General features: G+C 30.6%; 1 protein-coding gene across 3 annotated transcripts in view; it reads left to right on the top strand.

Moving 5' to 3' along the window:
* Positions 1–16,735, top strand: part of Nkcc (sodium potassium chloride cotransporter) — a 50,540-nt gene that overhangs the window by 14,058 nt on the left and 19,747 nt on the right. For all 3 annotated transcript variants that reach the window (XR_013494054.1, XM_078180527.1, XM_078180526.1), the window contains exons 2-4: positions 8,420–8,558; positions 11,757–11,817; positions 14,581–14,836. Coding sequence is in view for 2 of the 3 variants with exons in the window: in XM_078180527.1 (XP_078036653.1) it covers positions 8,455–8,558; positions 11,757–11,817; positions 14,581–14,836 (421 nt within the window). In the remaining variant the exon portion in view is untranslated. The remainder of the gene's footprint in view (positions 1–8,419; positions 8,559–11,756; positions 11,818–14,580; positions 14,837–16,735) is intronic.

The following is a 16,735-nucleotide window of genomic DNA, read 5'->3' as shown; positions in this document are numbered from 1 at the left end:
GCAACAGGCAATTGTTATATTTATTAAATTATATTTAATAATTAATAATATTTAATATATTAAAATATATTCAATATTAACTTAATACTATAATTATATTTACTAAATATATTTAATTATACACAATTATATATGTTTATTAAATTTTTCCTCCGTATATGAACTGATTAATATTCCAACTATTTAGTATTGTCATAATTGCCATTCATACCTGTTATTATACGATAATTCGCTATGCAAAATTTCATACATATTTATCATCCTTATCTTAATACAAAATTTATTGACGCATTGTCGAATGTTACAAATTCGGGATAAAAGCGTTTCCGTTCGAAAATTGTTCCTTTCGCGAAAAACCATTATGCATTACGTAACGCGAACTGTTCCTTTACTATTCTAGATATCTAAGAACAGAGGCGCAGTAAATTAGCGATTGACGCAAAGAAGTACGCAAATTGTTGAGATAATTACGGGTTGAGCATACTTGCACTTATAAATAGTTATTAGTAATCAAACAGTTGTCGAAGTGTCTCAGGTGTGACTGTTTACCGAGATCACAATTCTAATTTATTACCATGCTTCCACCTGTTTTGGCTAAACAGAAATTAATTTTCTTTGATTTATGATTAATGTTAATAATGGCATTCTCCAATAGTAATTATCTGATGAAACGAAATTTAATTTAATTTAAAAATATTTTAATATTATGTTATTAATGTAATAGATTTTCATTTTTTAAAAACCAATTTAATGGACAGTATCGAAATAACTAATGAATGTTATTAAAATATATTTTATATATTTTATAAATATCTATATATTTATAGTATCCGTTATATTTCTTTATCTGTATATTATTTTATTCTTTTCTACATACAATAGTACAAAATTTAGCGCACATTTAATTATTTAAGAAAACCAAATTATTATCGAGAAAACAATGTCTAATTCGCTTCTTGTAATAATTTCAGAAAATTTGTATTTTGCACAAAGATCCGCGGTCTGATAATTATCTCATCGACAACACTTATTGTCGACAGCTATAAACTCGCGCGCTGACTCACTGCGTACGACACCTTAATTTTTTAATTTCATTGGAAACTTCTTGAGCCAGATCCGTGACGTATGCGTGCAAGAGTATGAATGAAAAGAGCGTTTGGCTGGCTGTCAAAATAGCCGTTACAATATCCGGGAACGTAGCCAAGTAATTTCAGGGGAATTTCTCGCACTACGAGCACGCGTACGCATGCAAGCAACGCGTGAGAATCGGGAGTAGTGCATACCGCGACCGTATTACTTGGCCGGCCAATAATATAGTAATAGTACAAAATAATATAATATAACATAATTTATTATAGTATAGTATAGTACAGTATAGTACAGTATAGTATAGTATAGCATAGAATAGCATAACATAGTATAGCACAATATAATATAGTATAATATAGTATAGCATAGAATATAGAATAACATAGCATAGTATAGCAAAATATAGTGCAGTATGGAATAGTCTCTTGTAAATTAACATTAAACTCTGACGAAAATTACATAATGTGACTTACATGTGACTTTCTCTGTAAAAATAGCTGGCATTTCATTACTTACGCAAGAATACACCGAGTTCGTTCTTATAAAATTGACAATTGCAGACAGTGTATATGTCTTTTCTACATAATGTAGTTCTAATATGTAGACAGTGGACTTTTTTGCAAGATAAAAATAGTCCGGATGAATTGCAAAATGCAGAAACTACAGTCGGTGTAAAAAAGTATATGTACACTGTATTTCCGATTTTCGATAGATTGTCGACATTTGAACTGTTATAACTCCGTAATAATGTATCGTACAACAACGAACCGAGACTCATTTTAAAGCTTGAAGCTTCCACTTATATCGTATTATTTTTATACATTTATTATTATATTTATTTATTATTTTTATTCATTTTTCCGTAACATATTTTTGAATAACGTAACAGGTGTGAAACTGGAGACATACTCTTTCCGGAAAATGTTACGGACTAAAACGTCTATAAATAAACTGGACAATTTTTCTCACGACTTCCCCTAACATAAATTTCAAGAATGAAGCCTTCCCTTTACAATGACCCCTTAAACTTTGATATACGATTTTATTTACTCCCTCTATTGAGCTTCGAATGAAAGGCGTATTGCCTGCTTTACGGTAACACAAGGTTCACGAGGGCATTGCACGATCGGACTTGTTCCTCGTTTCTATTTTATGAAACGACTAGAAAAAATCGTACACCAAGTTTTGAGAGCTCGTTGTAAAGGGGAAGCTTCAATCTTCAAATCCATGTTCGATTTATTCGCGAACAGAATTTTTCAATGGTTTTTCGTGACCTTTCAATTTGTAACATTTTGGAGCGAACCTACGGCTTCAGTTTTCTGTTTGCTAGGTATAGCAATTTTCTATGCAAATTGAAAATATTCTAAATCGATTGTAAAAGATAGAAGTTAAATAAAAATATATTTTTTCTTTGGATAATTTTAATACATCCGAAATAATGTAACAATGTTTTTATATTTTTCTACTCTTTTCAAGGCTTCGTATTTTACCTATATATCTTTGCCATAAATGGACAAAATCCGCGGTCTTGTTATGAGTCATAAAAGCATGGTTGTAAAGAGATCAAACTTTAACATGAATCTGGATTTATATTATGGGTGGACAGTTTCTTTTTACTATATTATAATAGTTCAAATATCGAAACTGTACTTAACTATACATAGACATTTTCTTTTCTTAAGTTATTTTAATGAGCTGAGAATAATGCAACAGTATTTTTAAGCTTTTTTATTATTTTGCATTTGATCTACTGATTTTTGTCACGAATGCATTCTAGCAACAATTTGTTACAAATAATTTATAAGGTTAATAACATGATTTTAATCATTTTGAACTGTGAATCGAAAATTTTGACAATATCGACACTTTCACCTGAGTTTCTTATAGGGTTTAATCATAAAGTACCGATATTGTGTGTGTGTACACTCCCCTCTAAAAATATTAAAACACTCACAGTAAATTAAATATATCTGAGAAACCGATAGGAAATTGTTATGACTTAAATTGATTTCCAAGTGAATTATATGAAACTGTAACAAGTACATATATCTGCATTACCTATACTTACACTTATGTTATATTACGTATATTATATACATTACTATCATACTTCTTAACACGTAATAAAGAATTTTCTTCCATCCATTGTATATTTATTTAAACATATGGCATAAAAGTATCCAAATACTTCAGTAAGTATCTATAACTACCAAAAAAATAAAAATTAAACCAGCAAACCATGATATTTGTCATATACTGCCAACACGAATAAAAATAAATTATTACAAATAACGTTAATTACATTAACCATGTAATTGCAACCATCCAAAATCGACCAACTAATTAGTGAACTGGTAACACGATCGCCATTTTCACGGGACACTCGGTGCGCGCGTACACGCTTTTGCGCGACGCTGTACCTAAGCGAAATTCGCGGTCGCGTAAACGTTTTCAAAAACGTCTGCGCCCACCGGCGCGGTGTCAAACGAACGTAAACATGTAAATCAGCACTCGGCCAGCGGATTACATTTCCGGTCTTTGTTCAAAAGGCCTACGGAAGCTGGCCGGAGAGAAAAAAAAGGGAAGAATCCGATGCATTGCTCTCGCATACTTGGTCGGAATGCTCGCGATTGTTTATAGTCTCATGTTCTTAACCTTCACGTATTTTTGAAGATCGTCGCGTTAGAGGGGCGCAGAGACGGGGCAGGCTGGGCCGCGCGACGGTCGACGGAAAAATAGATTTTCGGGGAAAGGTGGATTTGTTGCTGCGAAGCTGGAACGAAAAACCTGCTCCACGTACAGTGACCGACAGCGTTTCTCTGTGGGATTGCTTTATTGTGAATCTGTCCCTCGTTCCTGCCGCATAATCTGTCATTTGATATCAAATTTGTGCAATGTACAGCAGTCTAGAAAGTGCTAATTTGTGGTCAGAAGTCAATTTGTTAAATTTCTTACTGAACAAAGTTTTTATCTTTATTACTACTAAATGAGAAGTTCTTGCTATATTTTAGGGTATCCCTTAAGTTTCTTCCCTTTTTTATGCGAAATTGATAGACGATATTTCTTGTTTAAGGTTAATTTATTGTGTTCTGCTCTATTACCTTCTTCCATTTCTCAGGAAGCCTCATTATGTCATCTTTCCAAAACAGTTCAGACTTACTTGCAAAATATTCATCGACCTGCGTTTTCATTTCGCTTTCGGATTTCTAACATTTATCACGGAGAGATTGTTTAACGACAGAAACAAGTAATAATCAGATGGAACGAGCTCTGGTGAGTTAGGAGGATCAGGTAGAACGTCCCAATCAAACTGTATGAGTTTCCGTCTTACGGTCAACGCGACATGGCGTTCTTGCGTCGTCGCGATGAAAAACGACGCCTCGTCGGTTCGCCAATTCTGCCCATTTTTCGGCTATGGCGGCTTTCAATTTATCGAGTCGATTGCAATATTTTGCAGAATCGATCGTTTCACCTTGTGGAAGGAGCTCGTAGTACGCTACACCGTTCCAGTCCCAGCAAATGCACGAAAGAATTTTCTTCGGACGAAGTCCTGGCTTCGCAACAGTTCAAGGTCGATTTTCCTTGGACCAAGTGTGTTTTCGATGCACCTTTCCATATAAAATCCGAGTCTCCTCTTCGGTGACTTGGCTCCTTAGAAAAGGATTTATTTCATTTCGCTGAAGAAGCGAATCGCACGTAGAGACGTGGTTCATTAGATCGGTCTCCATGAATTGGTTCGGAAGACAAACTTCGTACCGATTCACGTATCCCATCTTGATTAAACAATTATGTACCGTTTTATTGGAAATGACAGTGGCATCCACTATCTAGCGCAAACTGTATTGCGGATTTGCATCGAACATACTCTCGAGGTCATATGTAGCGTGGCGTGGAAGAAACTTATGGGACACCCGAATAATACGCTACAGGGTTATTTTAAATAGATTGTAGGAAGTTCCCTAAATGTATTTTCAATAATCCTGTACAAATACGATATACTATATGCATACTATACACTATACTATATAGAGTATACTATGTAGAGTACACTACATTATACCTAAATAATGTAGTACACTATATTATACCTATATAATGTAATATACTATATTATATACTATACTATAGTATGTATATTACATATTCTATACTGTATTCTATAGTATATTATGCCTATAAAATATGGTATACTATAGATTATAGGTATATACTATACTCTATAGGTTATAGGTAGTTTATCAGGATATCATAGAAATATCTAAATTATATAGTATATTTATATATACTATATAAAATAAATAATTAATTTATATAAATTCTTTCAGTCAATATCTCTTACGATTTTCGACAAGACAAGCGCGAAACTGAAAGATATTTACTAAATTATAACATAAACAATGTAATACTTCCCCCTCAATCTTACATGCGACAAATAAACATTCTGAAAAATATAAATCATTAATTTGCATATTAAAGTTTTCCTTTTCTATAAAATTTTAATAAAGAGACACAGAAATTAAGGAAAGCATAGAAATTGGGACACCTACCCTTATTATTATTATTATTACTATTACTATATATTATTATACATATATTATTAGAGATTGTGAATATTCCAAATTCCGAAGTTCCAAAGAGCTCCTAACACAAAGGAAAACAAAATTTTGTTCAATTATCGAAGTTTGAAAATTGTATTATAATATGATAATATGATAACCACAAATTATTGTTTACCAGATCACTGTGCGCTAGCACGTGTACCATAGGCTGCGGATCGCTGATCTAGTTAAAAGCTTTCCATAGGTGTATCATGTACGCGGAAATAACAGACAAACATGTCATGGAAAATAATTGAAAACGCTTTGCCGCTAAAACTCGTTCTCGTTAGGGAACTCCCGGGAATCCACCGAGAACCCTGATAAACATGCAATGAAAGATGCAAATGCAAATATTCAAATGTTCATTAGAGTCTGACTCATATCCTACCCCCCGCTCCTTTCTTCTCATTCACTTCATAATTGAAGCGAACGTTATATAACCATCGATTCAGTATCACCTTTTTCTATCAAATCAGCAACTACATCTGCGAGCGGGAATAGCTGACAACTTATTTTACAGAGATAATGACTGCTCGGCACGTGAAACAGTTAGATGGCTGATCATTATGCACGAGAAAAATTCTCTGCCTCGGTTGCAATAGATATGAGTTAGATAGAAGTTTATTTTCGTTCGTAACATTTTTAATGAGATTGAGATATTATTATTGATACTTTTATTTTTATTTATTTATGTTATGTTGATATTTTTATTTTAGCTTCCTAGTCGTGATTGCGACTCTTTCAAACTTGAAGCCTAATTATATAATGTTATATTGTATTATAACAATATTTTTATACGATAAAACATTAATACGATATAAAATTCACAATATAATGATACACTAACTGAGAATCGATAAACGTCCAATTATAATAATTTTTTTTATTTAAATCTTCAAAAACATTTGACTCATAAAAATAATAAAAACAAACCTATGTAACACGTTTAATAACTAGAATTTATAAAAATATGTCAATTGAATATTGTATAGTGAATTAAATTGACATACTAATAAATCTTTTTAGACTTTTAAGGATTTTTAATTAGTTTTGAAATTTTGAAGTAAAATATAACTGCAATTGTAATTTATTAGAAAGTTGTAAATGAAATTTAATTGTGGTATAAATTTTTATGACATTATCAATTTTAAAGCGATTTTCATTCAATTAAATTCGAACATTTAAATCTAAAATTTGTAACTTTCGTTGCAAATTAATTGTTGAACAATGTAGTAACAAGTTACATATGACTCTCACGATTTTCCTGTTAGTCTTGGAAATTAACATTGATTATAATCTATTAAACAAACCAAAATTCGTAAGAATTTACAAGATATAAACGAATTCCAGAAACGATTGCTGTAATTAATTTGGTCTCCTCTACTCCTGGATTATTGCGTCCTTCGTGGATATTAGCGCGGCTGCAGGGTAGCGACAAAGTAGAAAGAAAGCAAACAACTCAGCCTTGATATCCGCTGGAGAAGCTTTTTAAATGATCTTGGGAGATTGTAATTTCAGTTCATGCTAATAAGGCTGGTGTTTTATTCGATAGAAACTTTTTCCATTGTGCGATATGAGTATCTGCATAAAGTAGTTATGCTAATTAATAAATATAACTAATAAATATAACTAAAAAATGAGTGCTAATATATTACGTGCATTATTATTGTTATTGTTATATTCTTTATACAATAATAGAGAATTATATGTGGACATTTTTCGAAGGGAATAACTTTTCTGAAATCAGGCCAAACGAGTTAAAGTTATTATTATTTAACGCGTTATTTAAATTACTTAATTTAAGATATATTAAAGCAACTAGTTCACTGCGGAATATGTAAAATTAAAAAAAAAAAAATAATTGATGAGAGTGACATGAAATATTAGGTTTTACGAACTTTTTGTCTGATTAGATAACGGGGTATAAAAGCGATGCTATTTGTAACTGTTATGAAACAGATGAAAAAAGTAATGTCTAAACGAAATATACTTAATGGAAAAAATATAAGCTTTTAAAGATATTTATAACTATTTTGGCACTGCCTTTCTTTTACGGCTCCACTTTGCAGGCATCTTTTCAAAATGTCACATTATATGTAATACTGATATTGGTCATTGAAAATCATTGCAGTAGTATATATAAAGATATAATGAAACATCTGAGAAACTATTTCAGTATTTATTCGACAGAAAATGAAATAAATTATTTAGTTCTAAGAAAATGATCTCAGTAATGGAATAAAATTAAAACATATTCTCGTAGAAAATTCAGTTTCTAATCATTTCTCGGTATTTTATTTTTTAATCGAAAAAGATTGTGAACTTGTAATATTCACAATTTTAATACTTTTTAATGCAATATTTGCAGCTGATTTTAGTGAAAATACTTGACATATATTTTCCAACCTACTTTTATATGAGAAAGATTCATCGCATATTATTTTGTAGTTTTTTGAATCCTAATAATGGTAGTTTAATTTAATTGTATTTCGTTTTATCGTGCAAAACATTTATATTACTTATATTAGTTATATTACTTATTTCACTTATATTACTTGTAGTAGTTATATTACTTATTTTACTTACATTACTATATTATTTATATTATTATACTACTTACATTACTTATTATAATTATCATACTCTTTAAAGAACATTCTGATTTTGTTTATCCAATTAACCTCGGTATGATCTGTATAAATAAAGCTTCCGTTTCTCTTGTATCTTTGCAGATTCAACAGGACATCGTTGAGGAGTAGCTAAAGCTATGGATGATGAAGTGATTGCGAATAATCAGAACAATAAAAGATCACCGATGACTCTAAACGTGAGCGGACTGTGGGACGTTGTCCCACGGTTGGATCATTACAGGTGCGTATGGAAATGATTCGCATCAACCCCTTACAATACGCTTCCTTTCATAACTATGTTGATTGACACCTTCTCGGTCTCAATAATTTTTTAATCGAAAGGAACAATTTTTGTTTACTATATGTCTTAATTTAATTTCTTTCTTAGATTTTGACAATACAATATTCAAATTTTGCTTCGTTTAAAAAAGAAAACAATAACGTTCATATTTTAGCGAATCATTTGTGAAATTTTAATTAAACTGTTACTTAAAATGTTAACTGAAATAGTAATTAAAATGTTAATAATGAAAACGTGTTCATTCACTTCTGTGTTACAATTTTAGCTTTGTTGTTGGTAACTTATGTAGTATTTCATAAATATTTATTCGAGAATATTATCTGTCGAAGTAGCATAAAAATTGCAGTCTAGTAATTTTTAATCCTTCGCACTCGAGGGCTCCGGAACGGAGCCATTTTAGATTTATCTTGAAACTCGAGAACTCTGCTACGAATTCGATGATGGTAAGTTTTAAATGACTCCGCTTCGGAGCCCTCGAGTACAAAAAGATAATTAATATTTTCAAATAGCTTTTCATATTCTGATGATCTACTTTGAACAGAAATATTATATCTAAAAGAATCGCTATTATAATATTGAAAATAGTATCAAATTATACTGAAGTAAAGTTAATCAGATTTCATAAACTATATTTTTTTATTTATATCTTCTGAATTCAGTCAAATATAATTCTGCAAGTTCGTAATCACTTTTATACGTTAAGTTTTATAAATTAAGTTTATGTTTATCATGTATTATTATTTAAAAAAGCAGTTATCTTGTCTCTGTAAAAAGATATAACAACAAATTCTTCCCATATAGTAATAACAATTAAGCAGCATTGATATTTTAGATATTCTGCATGTTCGAACACTAATTAACTAAAATTAACTAAATAACACCCTGTACAAGCATTATGCAAAAAAACTATACAGAACTACAATAACCAGATATATAACAAATATTAAATACTACAATATCCATAATTAATTATGTATATACATATATTGTCTCGATCTAGTTAGAAAACGTTTTCTATAAAATCTGCTTACTATAAGAAATCCGTATGAATAGCATACACGATAGAATAGAATACATGTATAAACAAATACTTGAGATTTTCGCGCGGCGATAACCATATTTTTGGCTATTATTACTCGATAAAGTCCAATCATAAAAGTATGAGAACGTCGATGAAACAAGAAAGAGTTCTTCGAAGAAAACAGCTAAAAAGTATCGTAACCAGGCGCACGGAAATAGATCCTCGCACAGCCATGATACATAGTGATATGTACATATTTTAGTCGATGATACAGGACAAAACTAGCACTTAGTCAGAAAACTGATCGCTTTGCATAAATTACGTACCGAAACGTTCGCAAGGAAAATTCGCTGATAATTTGTAAAGCATACGCGTGGACGTGTAACAAACGACCGACTCTATTCTATTTGCAAAGAAAAAGAGCCGAGCCTAAGTTTTTTTATAAATAAACGAAAAGTCGAAATCGTTGCTTTCATCAAACTGCTAAGATGTTATATGTAAATTGATGATCTGTATTTTTTTATTTATATGTGTCATATATAAATTGATTATCTATATCTTTTTATTTATATTTGTTATATATAAATTGACGATCTACATTCTTTTATTTATATGTGTTATATGTAAATTGATGATCTATATTTTTTTATCTATATGAGTTATATATAAATTGATGATCTGTATTTTTTTTATTTATATTTTTGCAACATTTTAAATTCAAGGAAAGGTGTTAATTTATGTATAAAACTTTCCTTTTTTATATAAGTTTTTAATCGGGACCACTATAATTGGAACATCGACATTATTAGGTTGTTTGTAAATTACTATCGTTTCATTTTCTGCGAGAACAAAATTTGTTGTGTAATTATATTTAGAACGGTACTATTTCTTTATGTGCGTAGACGACGGCTTTTTTGCGCGGCGCGTTTTTATACGGTTTTCTTGGAAACCATATCGACCGAACATAATTGAGTGTATTACGTAAAAACATAATTTATTCTAAATTTGTAAATTACGATCGCGCTATTATCTTTTATTAAATTAACTGTTTATTTCGAAAGTGGTGTGAGTCCATTTTAAAGAAGAAATGAGGTGAAAAACTTTTTATATCTATAACTAGTTAACGTTTAATATCATAAACTTTATGTTATAAAACGGTGTAGAAAAATATAACAAATTCGTTTTATAAATCAAATGGCTTTTACAATTGACTAATTATGAAGATGATGTAAGTCCAATTACGCCCCCTGAATATTATGTCTACCAGAAAATTCTATCTGTTCTTAAAAACGAAATAAAACAATAAATTTTGTGTGCGCCTAACATTTATTGTATTATTATAATAATTCAATATAATCGTAACTTATACCCTGTTGCCAGTGTGATGGCCATTTATGAATATCATTTTTGAGAAATATATGTCGCAAATAAAATGACATAACCTTGTCATAATTTTCCGATAGATTTAATATATATTATTCAAGTTAAATTCGCTTAAAAGAAATTTTTATACTCGAATTACCCACTGATAAATTAATAGCAATATTGCAGGACTTGCCATAATTAACTTATATTTTTGAACCGACTAATATGTTAACCTCTGATTTTCTCGAGACAACAAAGATGGACTTTCGCCACTTTCAAAATGAACAGCATTAACATTAAATTCAATGCATTACGAATCTATGATTCCGCGCGATCGAATGTATTAATAAAACATGTAACGCGCGGACATTTGATTGTTACACTTGGTAAACGCGTCGGCGTCGATGGTAGATTGAAGGGGATCTGGTTGATCGAGTGGACATACACGGTTACCAATATTTATATACACTCTGAAAATTTCATCAATCAAATTACATTCGGGCGACAGGCTCCGCTGTAGTTTACTTGTAATTGGCAATTAAGGGAGCGAAACGTTAGGACTGCAGAACCGCTTGTCGGCTGATTCAATATTTTAATAAGGGTGTATTACACGGTCACGAAAAAAATTATGCTTTCGGGGGTTAACGAGCCTTTCTGGCACGATTCGTCGACGTATTCCTAATTGAATGAATTTTAGTCCCTGACCGACGCCGTTCCTTCCATTAAGTAACCAGGAACGTTTCTGTTCGCAGGCTAAGTCGGCGTGCCAAGAGACCATCCTTGAGCACCCTGCACGAAGGAAATCTTATAAAGGTAGGATTGCCACATCCAATCGACGTTCGTCACAGCGCCCACGTTGCGATCTGCGTAGTGGCACGTTGTCCGGAATACGTTAGATCGTTAATTGTTTCGAACCTCGATTATTCGAATCGTTCATCTGCGGTATCAGTGTTGCATCGCAGCGAAGCGGTGCATTCGGTCTAATAGATTAGTCAGGAGTCGATTCAACCCTCGAACTATGGATAGGGCTTGAAATTATTTGAAAAGGATGCAAATACGTTTTGTAAAAGACACTGCATTTTGTGTTTCTATGTATCTAATATTTTATATATTATATTGCCTGTAATGGTATAGGTATATTATAGGTTATATTTATCGAAATTATTATTACAATAATCTTTTATTGTAATAATGTATTATTATTCATAAAATAATTATTATTATAATAAAAATGTATTATTTCAAGTAAAAATTCAAATATATAAATATAACATCAATATAGTCATTATCGATAATATATCTATAGTAGAATAGTAATATTAATCAAATTACTATCATGGTAAAATTATAAGATAATTTTGGAATAGTATTATTTTTTATCAGGTGATTTTTGAATGAAAAAGAAAATGGTGTCCAAGTTTTACAATAATCGAAAACGGAGTGACAATATATTCCGGATGTAAATGTATGAAAATGATGATTAAAAGTACAAGTAATATTGCATCATCGAGCACAGTAATTGCATGCAAGTATACAAAACGTACTATAGTATGGCATCCTGTGAGGCGTGACTTTCATCAGTCACATGTCAAATTACCTGCCGTATTCATTGTTTCCTCTGAGGACTTGTAATTGTAATTAACATTTTACATTGCCCGGTTTATACAGTTTCATATTTTCCAGCAGACCTTTACAAAATTCGTTTCAAATTTAAATTTCTAAAGAAATATTGCGAATGTTATATATTATTCATTACTTTAATTTCTGTTTAATTGTTTTATAATTTATTTTAATCGTGAATCACTTAATAGTATATTCTTGTATTATTATTGTCTATTTAAATTATAGAATAGTCTATTATGTTATCATATTATTATACTGTATATTATTATATAGTCTAATTATAGTCGATTATTAGTAGAATTAATCCATTATTATACATTTATTTAACACAATTGGGAACTCGTCAAAGATTCGGGAGAATAATAATTTAAACAATTCATCATGTGTTTTCAAAATAAGATTTTACATAAACAGCAACAATGAAATGAAAATTAACTTTGTAATTTTGTTTAAATATGCATACATGTTCAGTGTGGTCTCTATATAACTGCAACAAAACATATCTTTTGTTCCTTAAAATTAGGGAAAAATGTTATTAGATAAATGAACAAATATCAATTATTTACAATTAATGTAAAATTATTTAACTTTCTTCCTTTAATCTATTCGGTCTCAAAATACAAATATCGTTATTTAACTATTCAATTTCTGACAATTAATTATAATTCTTATCTCTCTAATTAACGTTGATACAATTTACGCTTCTTATCAATATTAAATAAATGAATAAATAAGATTAAAATTCAACCTAAATATTCTCTATTACAATTTTGCAAAAAAAAGGATCGAGTGTTAGTGTGTTAACGCAATTTAATACCGCAAGTGTTCAAAAGTAAATCATGTAACGCGAATGTAGAGCTGCTATAATTCAAATATTTTTCATCACATATATGTGTATTACTGAAATAAACGGAAGGTTATTGTGGCCACGTTAAATGAAACGTGACGTGAAGGAGCGTTTCTCGTTCGCTAAGGACGATCGAACTCATAACGAGAACATCGAGGGAGACAGTATATTAGGTTTGCGTAGCAGTAAATACCAGCTGTGAGGAAAATTAGAAAAAGTATCAATTTGGAAATCCTCTGTTCTCGAAGGTTACCATAAAACAAAAGGACGAAAAGAAAGATTGTTCTAGAGCATATGTTACCACACCTGTAAAATATATGATCGTTCGCTATAATATTAACTTCTCGCGGTGCTATATTCTTTACAGTTACAATAGTTAGAAATTTTTCGATTGTTAATCATTTTTAAAGTGAAAAATGGCAATTTATATTTACTGTGCGTCTATATTTAATTCAATGTTTAAATACTGATGGCAAGTAATATTGTCAAGCAATAATTTGTTATCTATTATTGAAGTAAAAGTGTTAAATTGTATTTTAATTGAAAGGTAGCATATTATTATATAATTTTTTAAATGTTAGATACTTTTCGCGATAAATAAAAGAAATAAAATGAAAATAGAACTAAAACTTAACATTAAGCTACTGTAAACTTCAATATTATTACATATATAAAATGAAAATAAAATGAATAGAATAGATAAAATACATACTGTTTAATGCTAGTGTCGTGAAAATATAAAAATGTAAAAACTGGATTTAATTATTCGAATAGTAGGATTTTATAACATATAACATTTTGATGTATTATACAATTTTATAATATATACGATTTTTATATATTATACAAATTTATAATATTTACAATTTTTATATACTATACGATAATAATTTAAACGATTTGAACATTTCGCCATCGCGCCGAATTCCGTAAGCCGCGCTCGCTCCCTGATTGGTCGCCATATTTCGTAAATAACTCGTCAACAAATCCGCGAAGGACATTTTCACTAAGGAAAAATTGTTTTCATATCACCCGAGATACCACCCACTTCGTTTGATTCGTGCATCATTGGGACACCCCGTGTATGAAGTACGTTTTAATTTCAGGACCCCAATATAGAGGCTGGCCAAGCCGGGACGACGCAGCAAGGACACACCGGAATAAAGCTAGGATGGATCCAGGGTGTTCTTATACCGTGTCTGCTGAACATATGGGGTGTAATGCTTTTTCTGCGACTGTCCTGGGTGGTGGCGCAGGCCGGCATATTGCAAAGCGTCATTATTATCGGAATATCGGCGGCAGTTTGCGTCATCACGACGCTTAGCCTCAGTGCAATTAGCACTAATGGGGAAGTAAAGGGAGGTGTGTTACAAGACCCCCGGTTTTCCCTTTCTATTCCTCCTGTCGAAGGCGTGGCAATGTGTATTTACTTTAACCACACTCTGAGAATTATTTTTTCCGAGAACCGTGACATCGTCTTTGGGAATGAAATTGTGGAATTCCAGTTGCAACAATGTTCGTCAAATGGTGGCGGATAGAGATTCAGGGAAATTGTAACTCGCACTGTGGAACAATTCTTTTGGAACTCTGTTGACACGTTCGCTAGCTAACTGCATATATATTTATTTATTTATTTAAAAGATACATATGTATAAACATATTTTAAATAAGTAAATATATGATAAATTAATTAATTAATGTATTTGAAGAAGTTCTTAAAATTAGAATGCATTTTTGACCAATTTATCTGATAATATTGATATTATATGGAAAAAATAAAGCAAAAATGCATTACAATTTTATAAATTTCTTCGAATGCATTAAGAAATTAAGGTAAGAAGTAAAGGGATATTTAGATGGCCTTCTTATCTCCTTGACGCATTTACCTAGAAAAAATTAATTAATATCAGATCGCGTACTTTATAAAACCATCCAAATTTCATTTTTAAAACATTTGTTAGTGTCATCGACAGTCTTCGAAAATATTTTAGTTGATTTAAATAGATCATCCTTTATTAGAGAAAACTACATTAACCCTTTACACTCGAAGCCATTTTAACTATAAATCTGCTGAATTTCTAGAAATAAACTATTGGCATTTTGTGGGCGTAATTTATAAAAGTTTTCACATTTATATTATATTTATTTATATACAAGAGTTTTTAGATTTAAATAAGTATAACTAAATATCGCTATAGTGAAAGCAATGAATCATGAACTTTAGTGTATGAAGTTAATCAATGTTTTTCTCATATAGACGTTTCATTTTTTTAATGGTTTCTTTTTCTTGATGCAACGCATCTTCTATGGGTGCGGCTGGTGTGCTAGTGCCCTACCCTAACAAGAATTCAATATGATTATATTTGCATCGACTTCAGAGCAATGTTCATTATCCTTTAACACGTTCGTCGCCGCGTCAACCATATCTGGGTGACACTAATTTCTGACCAATTTTGAAAATTTATTTTTATTGCAATATATTCGAGCAAAATGAATTCGACTATGATTTTTCGAATGCGAAAGAGTTCTAATGTCATCCCGTATGATAAATGTGAACTTTTTGGTTTTATTTTAATTAATTAAATTGCTTTAATTATGTGGGGATTTTAGTGTCTAATTGTCGGCGACGAACGTGTTAACTGATAACTCGAATGCCAACATGGTGTTTCTGGTTCGTTTTATAATCAAAATTTAATTTTCCATGTTTCTATAATTTATACCCAGAAGAAAAAGATAGTAACTGTTGCACAATAATTTTTTCAAATTGATTATAACTTCAATGCAGATCTTATGAGAACGTTGCAAATAAATTGCATAAAAGTAGAATTACTTTAACATTTACTTCTTCTTTGAATTATTTGAATAAATTCAAAAACAGTTAAAAAATAATACAAAAGTTATTATATATATAGTATATAGTTATTATATATATATTCAAATCACAGTTTTCTAATACACATTGCCTCGGTTTAGACACACAAGATCCAATTTATTTAGACCCGAATAATGTATTTATTTATTGAATTGGCAACTAAGTGATTGCGGATATTAAATAAGAATGAAAATTCATAATTTTTGCTTAAAAATATAACTTTATCCAATTGTGACACTGTCTATTTTCAATACCTATACTACAATAAAATCTGTCTAAAATGTGCGTCCTGTTCTACCATTTTCAAATTATGATAAAAATGAAACCAAATAACTAATAGATAGAATTATTTCACTATATTAATGGTGGAAGTTTAAACAACAAGAAAC

Source organism: Augochlora pura, chromosome 5 (assembly GCF_028453695.1).
Source record: "Augochlora pura isolate Apur16 chromosome 5, APUR_v2.2.1, whole genome shotgun sequence".
Classification (NCBI taxonomy): Eukaryota; Metazoa; Arthropoda; class Insecta; order Hymenoptera; family Halictidae; genus Augochlora; species Augochlora pura.
Note: the sequence above shows the minus strand (reverse complement) of the source record. Positions and strands in the feature narration are given on the sequence as shown.